This window comes from Physella acuta, unplaced genomic scaffold (assembly GCF_028476545.2).
Source record: "Physella acuta isolate Inbredline_101_S28 unplaced genomic scaffold, ASM2847654v3 ptg000305l, whole genome shotgun sequence".
In the NCBI taxonomy this organism is placed as follows: domain Eukaryota; kingdom Metazoa; phylum Mollusca; class Gastropoda; family Physidae; genus Physella; species Physella acuta.
Genome location: NW_026731824.1, coordinates 70,072 through 86,401, shown reverse-complemented (window position 1 = coordinate 86,401; position 16,330 = coordinate 70,072). Strand labels below are relative to the sequence as shown.

At 37.8% G+C, this 16,330-nt stretch overlaps 1 protein-coding gene across 1 annotated transcript; it reads left to right on the top strand.

The window, feature by feature from the left end:
• The first annotated feature begins 1,263 nt into the window (after positions 1–1,263).
• On the top strand, positions 1,264–15,774 carry LOC131939963 (uncharacterized). The gene is made up of 2 exons (XM_059298492.1): positions 1,264–1,326; positions 13,449–15,774. The coding sequence occupies exons 1-2, from the start codon at positions 1,323–1,325 to the stop codon at positions 14,957–14,959; spliced, it is 1,515 nt and encodes a 504-aa protein (XP_059154475.1). The 5' UTR covers positions 1,264–1,322; the 3' UTR covers positions 14,960–15,774.
• Positions 15,775–16,330: the final 556 nt, after the last annotated feature.

Here is a 16,330-nt window from a genome sequence, read left to right as displayed (position 1 = left end):
TCTTAGCGTCATTATGATTAAGTAGGCTAGAGCTTATATAGGTATTATAGGGAATTAATATGGTATAGACTGACACATTAAGCACAAGGATTATTTACACATGAAATCTTGAAGTTACCCATCTGTAAACTTAGCGCATATTATCATTGAGTAGGCTGAAGCTTAAAGTCTTTGTGGCAATTTAGGAACATATTTATACACAGTGCCGGCCCCGGGTTATTTAGCGCATTACGCAAAATCTCATTAAAATGCACCAATTCACACAAATTAATTTAAGAAATATATATGTATAACAAAACAATACATTTTAAGTGACATATAAATACTTCACATATAAATGTATTATAAATTGCATAGACGTATGTAGATTACACAATCAAAATTTGATTGTTCGTGCCTCCTTTAGCAAAAGTTTCTACTAATTCTTTTGTTTTAAGAGATTCGAAATTTCACGTGTTTTAGAACGCCGCGTCATGCGCGATTACTAAAACAGAAGTGAAATTAGATACCATCTGAAATGTTCGAAATTAAAAGATGTTTATTAAATACAATATATATCATATTATATAACCCTGTCTATAGTTTACATAATATAAACAAGTAATTAATATTATTTTTTAACAATGGTGATTACACATTTTGCGCCCACCCCCCCTATAATGGCGCCCTCGGCAATTGCCTAGTTCGGCATAATGGCCCTGTATCTTATGCCCTAACTTATTGCGACAGATACATTGCAGTTCTAAGTGAAAATCTTGTCACTATTTATATTTTTTATTTAGTCTACAACCACGCTTTTTTTGTGCTGACGAAGACCATGGGTCAAAACTTATAATGTACCTGTAGTTTTCTTACATCAGTGAGAATAATAATACAACCCGTTTTATTATTAAGTAGTTCTGTCACATGATTTATCAACTTTTTATCCAGTCGAAAATAACCCATATTTATTTAGGTACAATTTCTAGTACAAACATACCCAAAATACCATATTGTAAATGATAATTTACGTTAATTGATATATTTATTTTGGTACAATTTCTAGTAATAATAAACCCAAAATACTATAATGTAAATGCTAATTTACGTTATATGATATATTATTTTGGTACCATTTCTAGTACAAAAATACCCAAACTACTATACTGTAAATGATAATTTACGTTATATGATATATTTATTTTGATACAATTATTCTAGTACAAAAATAACTCACACTACTATATTGTAAACGATGGTTTAGGTTTTATTGTTTATTTTTTTAGGTACAATTTCGATAAATAACCAAGATAAAAAAACAGCTGGGAAACACGTACAGTAAAATGAGTAAGTAGTACAATTTTCTCACTTCGTGTCAAGTATGCTTTAGTGATTAGAATTCGGGTAACGTATGTGAAATGACCACGGGACTTCAATGTAATTACTTTATGTAGCTAAACCAATGTTAGATCAATGTTATATTTTGTATGTTATTGATCTGATAAGTGTTATTCTATTTCTGATTAAAACAAGTCAGTCATATGGATGTTATTCTGTAAGATAAAAAATGTCAGATCGAAGTTATATAGCATGCGATCATACTCTGCCTCATCAATGTAATGTGCGTTGTTCTACAATTGATATTTTACCACTCCGTCTCATAAACTTTGGGTTAAACTCAATCGTCAAAGTTTCTGTCAACCCATCATGTATAGTAGATTAATGCGTTTTTGGAAGCGTAAAAAATCAGGAAGTAGCTGGCCTATTCTGGATATAGATTTTTAAATAAAATGGCTGTAGAAAAACAAATCGATATTCGGTTAATTATCTATAATAACGCATATAAATAGAAGCCTAGCTAGTTTGTAATGCAAATAAAAAATAACCACTTGACGTTTCAAAATTTTATTGTATAGGTTGTATAGAGAGGTTGTATAGAGAGGTTGTATAGAGAGGTTGTATAGAGAGGTTGTATAGAGAAGCTGTATAGAGAGGCTGTATAGAGAGGTTGTATAGAGAAGCTGTATAGAGAGGTTGTATAGAGAGGTTGTATAGAGAGGTTGTATAGCGAGGTTGTATAGAGAGGTTGTATAGAGAGGTTGTATAGAGAGGTTGTATAGAGAGGTTGTATAGAGAGGTTGTATAGAGAGGTTGTATAGATTAAATTCATGGTTGTAAAGGGATTGTAGTCAAAGCAAAATGGGATATCCAGCAGTGTGATCAAGTGTGTGGTTTGAGTGTAAATTTTTGTTTGATTTCTGTGTACATGTGTGTGTTTACAGATGTGTGGGGTATGTGTGTAGATTTTTGTGGGGCGGGGGGGGGGTGTATATTATTATGGATTACGTGTGTAAATTTGTATGGGTTCTCTTTGTAAATATGGGTGGAGTATTTGTGTGAGAAATCTTTATATGTTTGTGTGGGGTATGCCTCTTAATTTGTGTGGGGTATGTGTGTATATTTATGTGAGGTTTGCGTGTATATCTATGTAGTGCGTGTACCTTTGTGTGAGGTATGTGTGTATATTTGTGTTGGTTTTGTGTGTACATTTGTGTGGGTATGTGTGTGCATTTGTGTAGTGTGTATTTGCATTTTTGTGAGATGTGTATGTTTGTTTTGCTCATGTCTATATATTTGTGTGCGGTTTGTCCAGCTTTCACTTCTATTGATGTGTCCAGCATTCACTTCTATTGATGTGTCCAGCATTCACTTCTATTGATGTGTCCAGCATTCACTTCTATTGATGTGTCAAGCATTCACTTCTACTGATGTGTCCACCATTCACTTCTATTGATGTGTCCAGCATTCACTTCTATTGATGTGTCCAGCATTAACTTCTATTGATGTGTCTAGCATTCACTTCTATTGATGTGTCCAGCATTTACTTCTATTGATGTGTCCAGCATTCACTTCTATTGATTTGTCCAGCGTTAACTTCTATTGATGTGTCCAGCATTCACTTCTATTGATGTGTCCAGCATTCACTTCTATTGATGTGTCCAGCATTCACTTCTATTGATGTGTCCAGCATTCACTTCTATTGATGTGCCCAGCATTCACTTCTATTGATGTGTCCAGCATTCACTTCTATTGATGTGTCCAGCATTCACTTCTATTGATGTGTCCAACATTCACTTCTATTGATGTGTCCAACATTCACTTCTATTGATGTGTCCGGCGTTAATTTATATTGATGTGTCTACCATTCACTTCTATTGATGTGTCCAGCATTAACTTCTATTGATGTGTCCAGCATTCACTTATATTGATGTGTCCAGCCTTTTTCTCAATTGATGTGTCCAGCATTCACTTCTATTGATGTGTCCAGCATTCACTTCTATTGATGTGTCCAGCATTCACTTCTATTGATGTGTCCAGCATTCACTTCTATTGATGTGTCCAGCATTCACTTCTATTGATGTGTCCAGCATTCACTTCTATTGATGTGCCCAGCATTCACTTCTATTGATGTGTCCAGCATTCACTTCTATTGATGTGTCCAGCATTCACTTCTATTGATGTGTCCAGCATTTACTTCTATTGATGTGTCCAGCATTCACTTCTATTGATTTGTCCAGCGTTAACTTCTATTGATGTGTCCAGCATTCACTTCTATTGATGTGTCCAGCATTCACTTCTATTGATGTGTCCAGCATTCACTTCTATTGATGTGCCCAGCATTCACTTCTATTGATGTGTCCAGCATTCACTTCTATTGATGTGTCCAGCATTCACTTCTATTGATGTGTCCACCATTCACTTCTATTGATGTGTCCAACATTCACTTCTATTGATGTGTCCAGCGTTAATTTATATTGATGTGTCTACCATTCACTTCTATTGATGTGTCCAGCATTCACTTCTATTGATGTGTCCAGCATTCACTTCTATTGATGTGTCCAGCATTCACTTCTATTGATGTGTCCAGCATTAACTTCTATTGATGTGTCCAGCATTTACTTATATTGATGTGTCCAGCATTCACTTCTATTGATGTGCCCAGCATTCACTTCTATTGATGTGTCCAGCATTCACTTCTATTGATGTGTCCAGCATTCACTTCTATTGATGTGCCCAGCATTCACTTCTATTGATGTGTCCAGCATTCACTTCTATTGATGTGTCCAGCATTCACTTCTATTGATGTGTCCAGCATTTACTTCTATTGATGTGTCCAGCATTCACTTCTATTGATTTGTCCAGCGTTAACTTCTATTGATGTGTCCAGCATTCACTTCTATTGATGTGTCCAGCATTCACTTCTATTGATGTGTCCAGCATTCACTTCTATTGATGTGCCCAGCATTCACTTCTATTGATGTGTCCAGCATTCACTTCTATTGATGTGTCCAGCATTCACTTCTATTGATGTGTCCACCATTCACTTCTATTGATGTGTCCAACATTCACTTCTATTGATGTGTCCAGCGTTAATTTATATTGATGTGTCTACCATTCACTTCTATTGATGTGTCCAGCATTCACTTCTATTGATGTGTCCAGCATTCACTTCTATTGATGTGTCCAGCATTCACTTCTATTGATGTGTCCAGCATTAACTTCTATTGATGTGTCCAGCATTCACTTATATTGATGTGTCCAGCCTTTTTCTCAATTGATGTGTCCAGCATTCACTTCTATTGATGTGTCCAGCATTCACTTCTATTGATGTGCCCAGCATTCACTTCTATTGATGTGTCCAGCATTCACTTCTATTGATGTGTCCAGCATTCACTTCTATTGATGTGTCCAGTATTCACTTCTATTGATGTGCCCAGCATTCACTTCTATTGATGTGTCCAGCATTCACTTCTATTGATGTGTCCAGCATTAACTTCTATTGATGTGTCCAGCATTCACTTCTATTGATGTGCCCAGCATTCACTTCTATTGATGTGTCCAGCATTCACTTCTATTGATGTGCCCAGCATTCACTTCTATTGATGTGTCCAGCATTCACTTCTATTGATGTGTCCAGCATTCACTTCTATTGATGTGTCCAGCATTCACTTCTATTGATGTGTCCAGCATTCACTTCTATTGATGTGTCCAGCATTCACTTCTATTGATGTGTCTAGCATTAACTTCTATTGATGTGTCCAGCATCTATTTCTATTGACGTATCCAGCGTTAACTTCTGTTGATGTGTCCAGCATTTACTTCTATTGATATGTCCAACATTCACTTCTATTGATGTTCTTGCCCAGCTTTTCTGATCAAATATATTCACAAACCAGCAAAGAAAAAAAATCGTTTCTTCAATACGAGAAAAACAAAGCCAATATTAATTTCGAGCAACATATTGGTGCGAAAATCAATAGCAGTCTTTTGATGAGTAGGAAAACACTCGTCGTCATCGAATATTGTAGCAGGTGTTTGACAACAAACTTTCATACCTATAGCAAACATTTTCTTATTTACATTCTAGTTTTACTGTTTTTCATTGACCTGATTTTTTTCTCTAGGTTTTTAACATAAAGTTATTGAAAACAACCAAGCTGAATAAATGTATAGAAGCTGCCGTAGTACAGTCCCCTGACATCGATATGACAACAACAAGACCGTGCCTGCTAGGACTGGATAGCACAGAAACGAATGTACTTTAGTCGTTAATAGTTGAAGTACATGATAGCAGGGTGGGAGGGGCGGGGCCTTCAGATTTTTTTTTTGCCATTTACAGCGTGAAGAAACGGGGTCTAGATTCTAAGTGACGTGAAATTTTAAAACTTAAAATAATGAAAAGCCTATTGTTTTTGTTTTGTTTATTTTAGAAAAAGAAACAACGGGTGGGTTGGGGGTGGTGGAGGGGACCGCGTTGCCTAGAAATTCTCGAGTTTGAATCAAATCAGTAGAACGTCCTTTAAGTCAACTCAGATCTGACGTTTAAAGAAAATACAGATGAACTCTACTTCACTTACCTCATGGACCGACAGTTTTGATTAGGGAACATTGCTAAGCTGGACATTGGGAGGTAATTAAAAGGTGGAGGGGAGGTCTGGCTTCAAAACAAATTATGTGTTGTTGTAGAGAGGAGGATAGAGTTAGGAGGGTAGAGAGAGGAGGGAAGAGAAAGGAGGGTAGAGAGATGGTGAGTAGATAGAGGAGGTTAGAGAGAGGAGGGAAGAGAGAGGAGGAGGAGAGAGGAGAGAGGAGGGTAGAGAGAGGAGGGAATAGATAGGAGGGTAGAGAGAGGAGGAGGAGAGAGGAGGGAGGAGGGTAGAGAGAGGAGGGAAGAGAGAGGAGGGAAGAGAGAGGAGGAGGAGAGAGGAGAGAGGAGGGTAGAGAGAGGAGGGAAGAGAGAGGAGGGTAGAGAGAGGAGGGAAGAGAGAGGAGGGTAGAGAGAGGGTAGATAGAGGAGAGTAGAGAGGAGGGTAGAGAGAGAGGGTAGAGAGACGAGGGTAGATAGAGGAGGGTAGAGAGAGGAAGGTAGAGAGAGGAGGGTAGAGAGAGGAGAGTAGAGAGAGGAGGATAGATAGAGGAGGGTAGAGAGAGGAGAGTAGAGAGAGGAAGGTAGAGAGAGGATGGTAGAGAGAGGGTAGAGAGAGGAGGGTAAAGAGAGGAGGGTACAGAGAGGAGGGTAGAGAGAGGGTAGAGAGAGGAGGGTAGAGAGAGGAAGGTAGAGAGAGGATGGTAGAGAGAGAGGGTAGAGAGAGGAGGGTAGAGAGAGGGTAGAGAGAGAGAGGGGGGGTAGAGAGAGGAGGGTAGAGAGAGGAGGGTAGAGAGAGGGTAGAGAGAGGAGGGTAGAGAGGAGGGTAGAGAGAGGAGGGTAGAGAGAGGAGAGTAGAGAGAGGAAGGTAGAGAGAGGATGGTAGAGAGAGAGGGTAGAGAGAGGAGGGTAGAGAGAGGGTAGAGAGAGGAGAGTAGAGAGAGGAGGGTAGAGGGAGAGGGTAGAGAGAGGGTAGAGAGAGGAAGGTAGAGAGAGGAGGGTAGAGAGAGGAGGGTAGAATCGACCAACATGAGGTGACAAAGGAACCAGACCAAGGAACGGCTATTGATAACAGGTGCGGATCAGGTTGACGCACGGAAATAGCGCCTTGCAGTTAAAGCCATTGTGAATGCCGTGTTTCTTTCAGACAATTTTCTTCTGAGGGCGGGGCATTAACATTTTTTTGCGGGTTGGGAACGGAGTATAATTTCCTGGGGCCGGGGGGGGGGGGGGGTCGGACAAATATAAATTTTGAATTTAATTCTATTTTGTTAAGGGGTAGGGGTCTTTGGTGTGCTTCCGTGCTACGTGCGCCCAACCTCCCCCACTGAAGTGAGGCTTAAAATAAACTTTTACCGAATGAGATCTACAAACCGGTACACCATACACGAGCAAGCGAATGTCCAGCCCAAACCACGTGACCGTGACGTCACTCCTATAACCTAACGCGTCAACGAAATCAAGTATCGATCACCAGTCGCCTAGGTTGGAAATCGATTTCATGGATCGCTGATTCATTGATGTGCCGGTATAGATCACTCAGTCATTGTACCCTTCTGACAGGCTTATTAAGACAGAAATCGGAGTTCTAATCTGAAATAAGTTGATTAATTGATTGGAAATAATATCTACTGCAAGATTTTCTTGAAGGATAAAGCTATTACGAATTGATTAATTGATTATCTGTCTCTTGTATCAAGATTACTCGTTTACATACGTTGAGATTGAAATGAATGTTCCATTGTTTATTTATGTGTATATATATATATATATATATATATATATATATATATATCGGCTGAGATTGAAATGAATGTTCCATTGTTTATTTATGTATATATATATCTATCTATCTATCTATATGTATATAAAAAGCAATGTATGTGTGTGTGTTTGTGTATTTGTCCTTTATGCATTACTACACCTCTCATCACATCGCCGTGAAACTTTGGGAAGTTGTTGAGAATATTCCTGGGGAGGTTTCTGCGAAAAAAAAAATTTCAAATTCGCAGGGGTGGCGCCCCGGCAGGGCGCGATTTGTTTTTCTCTATATACGGTATATAAAAATAAAAGTCTATTTTGATTTCCTACTGTTCATCCGATAGCCATGAGACTTTGGGGAGTTCATTATACTACTCTAGGGAAGGGTTTTGTAAAAAAATAATTTTTAATTTCGCAAGGGCGGCGGCAGTGGAGGGTCCGATTTTTCTCTATTTACGGTTTATAAAAATAAAAGTCTATTTTGATTTCAAACTGTTTATCCGATAGGCATGAAAGTTTGGGTAGTTGATTAGAACACTCTAGGGAAGGGTTCTGTACAAAAATCATTTTTATTTTCGCAAGGGCGGCGCCACGGGAGGGGGCGATTTTTCTCTATATACAGTATATAAAAATAATAAAAGTGAATTGCCGTGACACCGTTCTGACACACGATCTGCCATGACACTTTAGGAAGTTGTTGAGAATATTCATGGGGAGATTTCTGCGAAAAAAAATATTTCAAATTCGCAGGGGTGGTGCCCCGAGACGACGCGATTTGTTTTTTTCTATATACGGTATATAAAAATAAAAGTCGATTTTGGTTTGGCATCGTTCATCCGATAGCCATGAGACTTTGGGGAATTCATTATACCACTCTAGGGAAGGGTTCTGTAAAAAAAAAAAAATTAATTTCGCAAGGGCGGCGCCACGGGAGGGTCCGATTTTTCTCTATTTACGGTATATAAAAAGAATAAAAGTGAATTGCAGTGACACCGTTTAGTTATCCGATAGGCATGAGACTTTGGGCAGTTCATTATAAAACTCCAGGGAAGGGTTCTGTAAACAATAATTTTTTATTTCGCAAGGGCGGCGCCTCGGGAGGGTGGGATTTTTCTCTATATACGGCTTATAAAATAAGTCGATTTTGGTGTGACACCGTTATCCGATAGCCATGAGACTTTGGGGGAGTTGATTAGAACAATTCAGGGAAGGGTTCTGTAAAAAAAAAACCTTTATTAATTTCGCAAGGGCGGCGCCACGGGCGGCTGCGATTTTTCTCTATATACGGTTTATAAAATTTCTTTTTTTTTTTTCGTTTTCACACCGTTCATCCGTGTACCATGAAACTTTGGGGAGATGATTAGATCACTCAATGGTAGGGTTCTGTAAAAAATATTGTTTAATCTTGCAAGGGCGGCGCACCACCGGGGGGGGGGCGATTTTTTTCTCTATATACGGTATATAAAAAATAAAACTCGGATGCGGTTCATCCGAGTACCATGAAACTTTAGGAAGTAGATGAGAATACTCCCGAGAATATTTCTGCGAAAAAGAAAACTAAAGTTTCTTACGGGCGGCGCCATATAGGGTACAACTTTCGTCAATACACGGTTTGGCGCCCAGAGTTTTAGAGCCACTAAGTTGGCACTTGGCATCCGTTAATCGAGCGTCCTGTATAGCGAGTAAGGGGTACTACTATATTCAGCGGTAAAAATACAACAGGCTTCTAAAAATAACTTTGTAACGCGAGGAAATCCTGTACAGTTTCGTCACCTTGCGAAAGATGAAAAAATAACTGTTTGAATATGAGGAACCTACTGTAGAGTTTCGTCACTTTGCGAATGATGCAATAAGCATCTATTATTAGACGATCCAGGCCGAAATTGAGACCGAGCATCTAATAATAGACCATTAGTAACGCTAGCATACTGCATCAGTCGAACTGATGTTTAAAACACGTCAAATAGTTTTTGTATGTGTTAAAGAAAAAAATCCTGTTCATTTGTGTCACTTTAGCGAATGACGAAATCTGCATCATTGTTTACAGGATGTTATTTGGCACGCTGGGTTATCCTATGAGCACGATGGCGCCTGTTAGTTTTAAGGAGCCAGGGGCCTTACGCTGCGCCTCTGCGGTAGTGTAATCGGGGGGGGGGGGGGGGGGTGGGGGGCTCCTGAGAGCGCCCCTCTACGTCCCTGACATATGGGTGGTCACTGAAGTGTGTTCTACCTAATTATTTCGGTGAGTGATTAATGTACACTCAAGATTTTCATGCGGTAGTGTAGGAAAACCCGTGTCCCGATAATTATTATCCAAGCGCAGGCAATGTTGACATTTAAATAACACAGTTTTAGAAAACAAGGTGATGCGTCTAAGAACATATGATTGGTAATGCATTGGTGATATCCTTCTAATATATTTCGTCAGACTTTATTCTATCCCCGCGGCAACGCGCGGGGGACGGGTACGCTAGTATATATATATATATATATATATATATATATATATATATATATATATATATATATATATATATATATATATATCGGCTAACTCTGAAACATGGCTGACCAAGTAGCCAAATATACTTCTAGCAAGCTGTGGCTGAAAATACTTGTTTTAAAATACTATCAGTAGCTGGTGAAGGACGATTATCTTCCCCCCTCCCCCCCCCCCCCCATCTTCCCGCCACTGTGAAAGCAGCCTCCCCCAGTTTCATATTGTTTAAAAACTAAATTGTCTGTCCCCAATAGCCGTCACTAATTCGACCCGGCTCTGTGATTGTAAACATTTGGCGTGAACCACAGCTCACCAGACTGGTGTGGTTTAGGGTATTTGCGATATGGTCTGTTGCGCATGCCAGAAAGAGCGAATGAGGGTGTGGGAGGAGGGTTAAATAGTCGGCTTGCGTGCATTGTGGTGTCCACGTAGAGAATTATATAAGATTTTTATTTTAAATATTATTTCTAATTAAAATGTAACAAATTGCTCATTTAATAAACTTAAAGCTTTTAAAAAGTAAAAGTGTAATGGTATATATATATATATATATATATATATATATATATATATATATATATATATATATATATATATATATATATATATATATATATATATATATATATATATATATGGTTCCATGACAAATGATCTCAGGACAAATGATCTCAGACAAAATATCTCAGACAAAATATCTCACGGACAAATGATCTCAGGACAAATGATCTCAGGACAAATGATCTCAAGGACAAATGATCTCAAGGACAAAAGATACCAGGACAAAATATATCAGGACAAATGATATCATGGACAATTGATCTCAGACAAAATATCTCAGACAAAATATCTCACAGCAAAATGTTGATAGTATGTACAATGATTTTAGTTCATTTGAACTTTTTTAAAAATTGACTGCCGAGATGGTTTTGTTTACTTTCTTTACGCATCATAATTGAGAATAAAGTGAATTTGTTAAACTTTACAAAGCATCAAAAGATTTATTTAACTTAATCTTTGTAATGGCCTTTGATTTGAAAAAATCAAAATTAAAACAAACTTTCTCCTTTAGCCTGAAAGGTATGATAAATGATAATGTATAAAACAAAGTAACGGTAGCTATACAACAATAATGTTTAAAACATGCGAAATATCTTTAAAAAATGTTAATGGGTCTTCAGGTTCGTAACGTAAAATTATTGTTTTTATTGCATGATCAACACAAACATAACGTTTACGTTTCTTTGCTGACAGTACATCGTTATGATCACACCTCTCCAATACTATGTCATCATGTATTGTATTGTGTGAACTCTTGCTCGACATGTTCTAACTCCGCGATGACCACTGTTTGTCTTAAATAAGCATTAGTCACCTGATCACTAAGGTGTGACAGACGCATAACTATTGAATTTAGCTATTAGTTGTATTGTTCGTGGAGGGCGGATGTCTTTCCCTTAAGGTATGTCTCTACCATCAAAGCGGGCTGCCACCTTGTACGAAGGTGTGTCTTTATTGTTATTTCATCCTCTTTCATCTAGTTTCGTCCACCTGACATGGTTGGATTGTCTCATGTTTGGCAAGCCCGCCTACGCTGTCTATCGAACAATTTCTTTAATCTTCTATAGTAATAATCCTAATTTTAAAATGCAATATACAATTTTAAAAGTGCAATATGATAAATTTATACGGCAAACATTTCTTACAATTATCATATGGGCCTATAAACAATATTAAACATATTAAACAAAACCATACGACAGTTAATAAAAATTGTTCAGATCACTAAAGTCACCCAATACTCTATTATAATTTAGGTGTGAGATATTTTGTCTGAGATATTTTGTCTGAGATCAATTGTCCGTGGTATCATTTGTCCTGATATATTTTGTCCTGGTATCTTTTGTCCGTGAGATCATTTGTCCTTGAGATCATTTGTCCTGAGATCATTTGTCCTGAGATCATTTGTCCGTGAGATATTTTGTCTGAGATATTTTGTCTGAGATCATTTGTCCTGAGATCATTTGTCCTGTCACCATATATATATATATATATACATAAATATATGTATATATATATATATATATATATATATATATATATATATATATATATATATATATATATATATATATATATATATATATAGGTGGGGGGGATGAGAATGCGAGTAACTGGTGGTGGTAGGCAAGGCAAGATGGCGGTAAATGGGTTTACCGTCACACCACCTACATACACAATATCCCGGGCAAAAATATACCGTATGATCTCTATAACAACAGTAAAATAGAAAACAAAGAAAAAAACACTAGAAAATAAATACATTATTGCAACATGTTTTCTACAACACACGGTCAATAGATTAATAACTAGCCAATAAGATTTGGGTTTGTAGGAAAAACTTAATGACAATCGATAGTCAATAGCAATATCCAGCGTAAAGAACATCTGTGTGACCATAAGACCATAATTTATGATGGTCAGCCCAAGATACCCAAGATATTTACAGATAATACATTCACGTAGTTTCCTATATGCTTCGATCAAATTACTAAAAAATTTCTATCAATACAAGTTTGTCATTTGGAACTCACAAAGGTGTATCTCCCATCAATACAGCACGTAAATGGCACCATAGTCTTACAGACGATTGGATGATTTCGATTTTAAATTGTAAAAGTAAAAAATCCACTTTAGACCTAGCGATCCATTGGGCAGAGGAAGTAGAGTTCATATGTTTCACGACCTCGCCACATGAAGGGAAGGTGTGGTCAGCACTTTGCTCAGCCGCCTTTACTTTCCCTAACTTGAGTTAGGTACCCATTAGGGCTGGGTGGACTCAAGGACGTTCTACTAACTTGGACCAGGATTGGAACTTGAGATTAGCATCCTAATACAACCTAAGTAAAAAGCTTTTAAACATTTTTTTTAACTGTAAGACGTTATATAATAATAACGGATGTTAATCAACGAATTGATCTCTACCCAGATTGTTGAAACATTATCAGTAGTATCAAAATTTAATCTTCTTTTGATGGTTGAGACCTAAATTTACCTTTCCTTGGGATAGATTATCCATTTTGTGATTACAAAATATGTTTTAAAATGTATATGTATAAAGCTTGAAGTTTAGATGTATAATTGTTTGTTTCTTTCTTTATTTTTATTATGCCATGAGTGCATTTAAATATGCTTAGAATACTGACTGGTAGAAACATATAATATTTGTATTTTAGTTCAACGTTTAACAAAGTATTTTCCTTTCCATTTGTACAAAACCAGGTCTTGGAGTTCGCTGTTCTCACCGTCGCCTGAAGCTGGTGGGTCAGGTTGTCGTCGTTGTCGTCTGTCTGAACATCCTGCTGTTGGTGCTCTCCTTCAACTGGAAGATACTCAACAGTTCTCCGTACATGAATTACCTGCCCTTTGACGGGTCTGTGGTCAATCATGCCGTACCCAAGGAAACAGCGCTGCCGAAATTTGAAAACGAGAATGAGTTGAGGATCCCGACTGCAAGTTCACACTTACAGCGGCATCCGGTGCTACATCCGGTAAACAAAGACTACGTCCAGAAAACGGCGTGTAGTTATCGGACCACAGCTTATCTTTTCGACAAACCGATTGTTCTAGACGAACCCCCTTTTATGGTCTACACTAAGCTGATGGCGTGCTACGAGGAAGGGAACATCGCAGATTTCGGCGGCAAGTTCGCCATGTTCATCAACGCTATCATCAACCCGAAACAGTTTGAGAACCTCCAGAAGGGGGGAGAAAACATTGAAGACGTCTGGAACCAGGACGAGAAAGACGAGTACTTCCGGCTCCTCCCCGGGTTCTTCCGTGTACCGTGCACGTCTAAACCGGTGATTGAGTTTGAGCCACCCGACCACCTGGTCCACTGGATGGAGATGCTGGCCTGCTATAAAACCAACGAGACCGACCTGCTGCGTTTCCCCAAAGTTTCCAGCGTCACCCTGGCCGTACAGCGCTACGAGTACGTCAACCTTTACCACACCATGACAGATTTCTACAACGCCTTTGTCCTCATGTTGATCTTCGGCGTGGCGCCCTCGAAGCTGAACATTCTGTTTGTTGACGCCCACCCTGTGGGCACCCTTGACGACGTGTGGTCGACACTTTTCGGGCGGTACATCAGAGCCGGGCGGTTAGAAAGTCCAACTTTGTTTACAAACCTTCTCTGGGCACAGCTTGGGTACTTCAGCCCTTTAAACTCTCACTACTTAAGTACCGTTCCGTATCTAACAGAATTTAGAGACTTTTTCTTAACCAAGCATAACATCTCAACGTCCCACTCAATACATTGTGACAGACTTAACGTCGTTATCATATGGCGACGTGACTACGTCGCCCACCCTAGAAACAAAAACGGCAACGTCGTGAGGAAGTTTGACAACGAGGAGGAAATACTTCAACAGGTGCGAGCTACACTGGGTCCTACAGCCAACGTCCACGGGCATCAACTGGACGCGCTGCCCATGCGGGAACAGCTCTCCATCATCGCAGGCTGCGACATCCTCATCGGCATGCACGGTGCTGGCCTCTCCCATATCTTGTTCCTCCCGCCCTCCAGCGGGGTCATCGAACTCAAACCTTCGTACACGGATTCTGCCCTCAATCATTTTGGAGCGTTTTCAAGATGGCGGAACTTGACGTACACAAACTGGGACAACAGTGACACGAGTAACGAAAGGGACTCGTTCAAAACATACATTCCCCGGTCGGTGATAGACGAACGGGTAAAACGTGTTTACAGCCAAATTTGTAAAACATAATAGTTGAATTGATATGTGTTATTTTACCATTTAAAAACAGTTTAGTAATGTTTATTAGGCTAAGGTCGACATAATTTTATTTTGAAGTGAAAATGTTGAAGATAATTTTTAAAATCCAGGATATGAAGTTAAAGCGGACAGAACCACTGAAGGGAAACAATCAAGAATTTGTTTTAGACTATGCTTGATACTTTTATAATTTTATTTCTGAATGAAAAATGTATGTTACCAAGATTGTTTCATTCCACACAGTTGCCATATTTCTCCAATAATTTTGTGTGTGTAAATACATTTTTTATGTTTGAAAATGTCAGACATATTTTATGTCTGTTTCTCTTATAGGCTGCAATCAATATTTCAACAAGTGTAATGGTTTATTGGCCTTTTGTTTTGTAGACTATATATTTATTATTGTTGCCATTTTTAGTGTGATAATTGTTGCTTTATACAAATTGATGTGTTTTGAGGGTTTTCTGAGGTGCGTTATTTTAAATTCTATGCTTTATACTTGTAGGCATTTTCTCATTACTTTTCATAATTTGTTGAATATGTGTGTTGGATATGTGTGTTAAATATGTGTGTTAAAGATATGTGTGTAAAAGATGTGTGTAAAAGATGTGTGTTAAAGAAATGTGTGTTAGAGATATGTGTGTTAAAGATATGTGTGTTAAACATATATGTGTTAAAGATATGTGTGTTAAAGATATGTGTGTTAAAGATATGTGTGTTAAAGATATGTGTGTTAAAGATATGTGTGTTAAAGATATGTGTGTTAAACATATATGTGTTAAAGATATGTATGATAAAGATATGTGTGTTAAAGATATGTGTGTTAAAGATATGTGTGTTAAAGATATGTGTGTTAAAGATATGTATGATAAAGATATGTGTGTTAAAGATATGTGTGTTAAAGATATGTGTGTTAAAGATATGTGTGTTAAAGAAATGTGCGTTAAAGATATGTGTGTTAAAGATATGTGTGTTAAAGATATGTGTGTTACAGATATGTGTGTTACAGATATGTGTGTTAAGATATGTGTGTTAAAGATATGTGTGTTAAAGATATGTGTGTTAAAGATATGTGTGTTAAAGATATGTGTGTGTCAAACAGAGAATGACTAACATGTGGGATAGGATCAAGATCCATAAACACTTAAGTTATTCAGCTCAGGTGCCATGCTTGTGTCAATATCTATAATGATATTAAAATAGACCTGTTTATTAACAAACCAAAATCAATGGCAAAATTGTATGAGTTTTATAAACTCAATTCTTTTATTAATTTCAACAAAAAATTTGCAAGTAAAATAATGAACATTGAAATGAGTGAGGGAAAATGAAAATTACAAAACATATTCTACATGTTCTTTT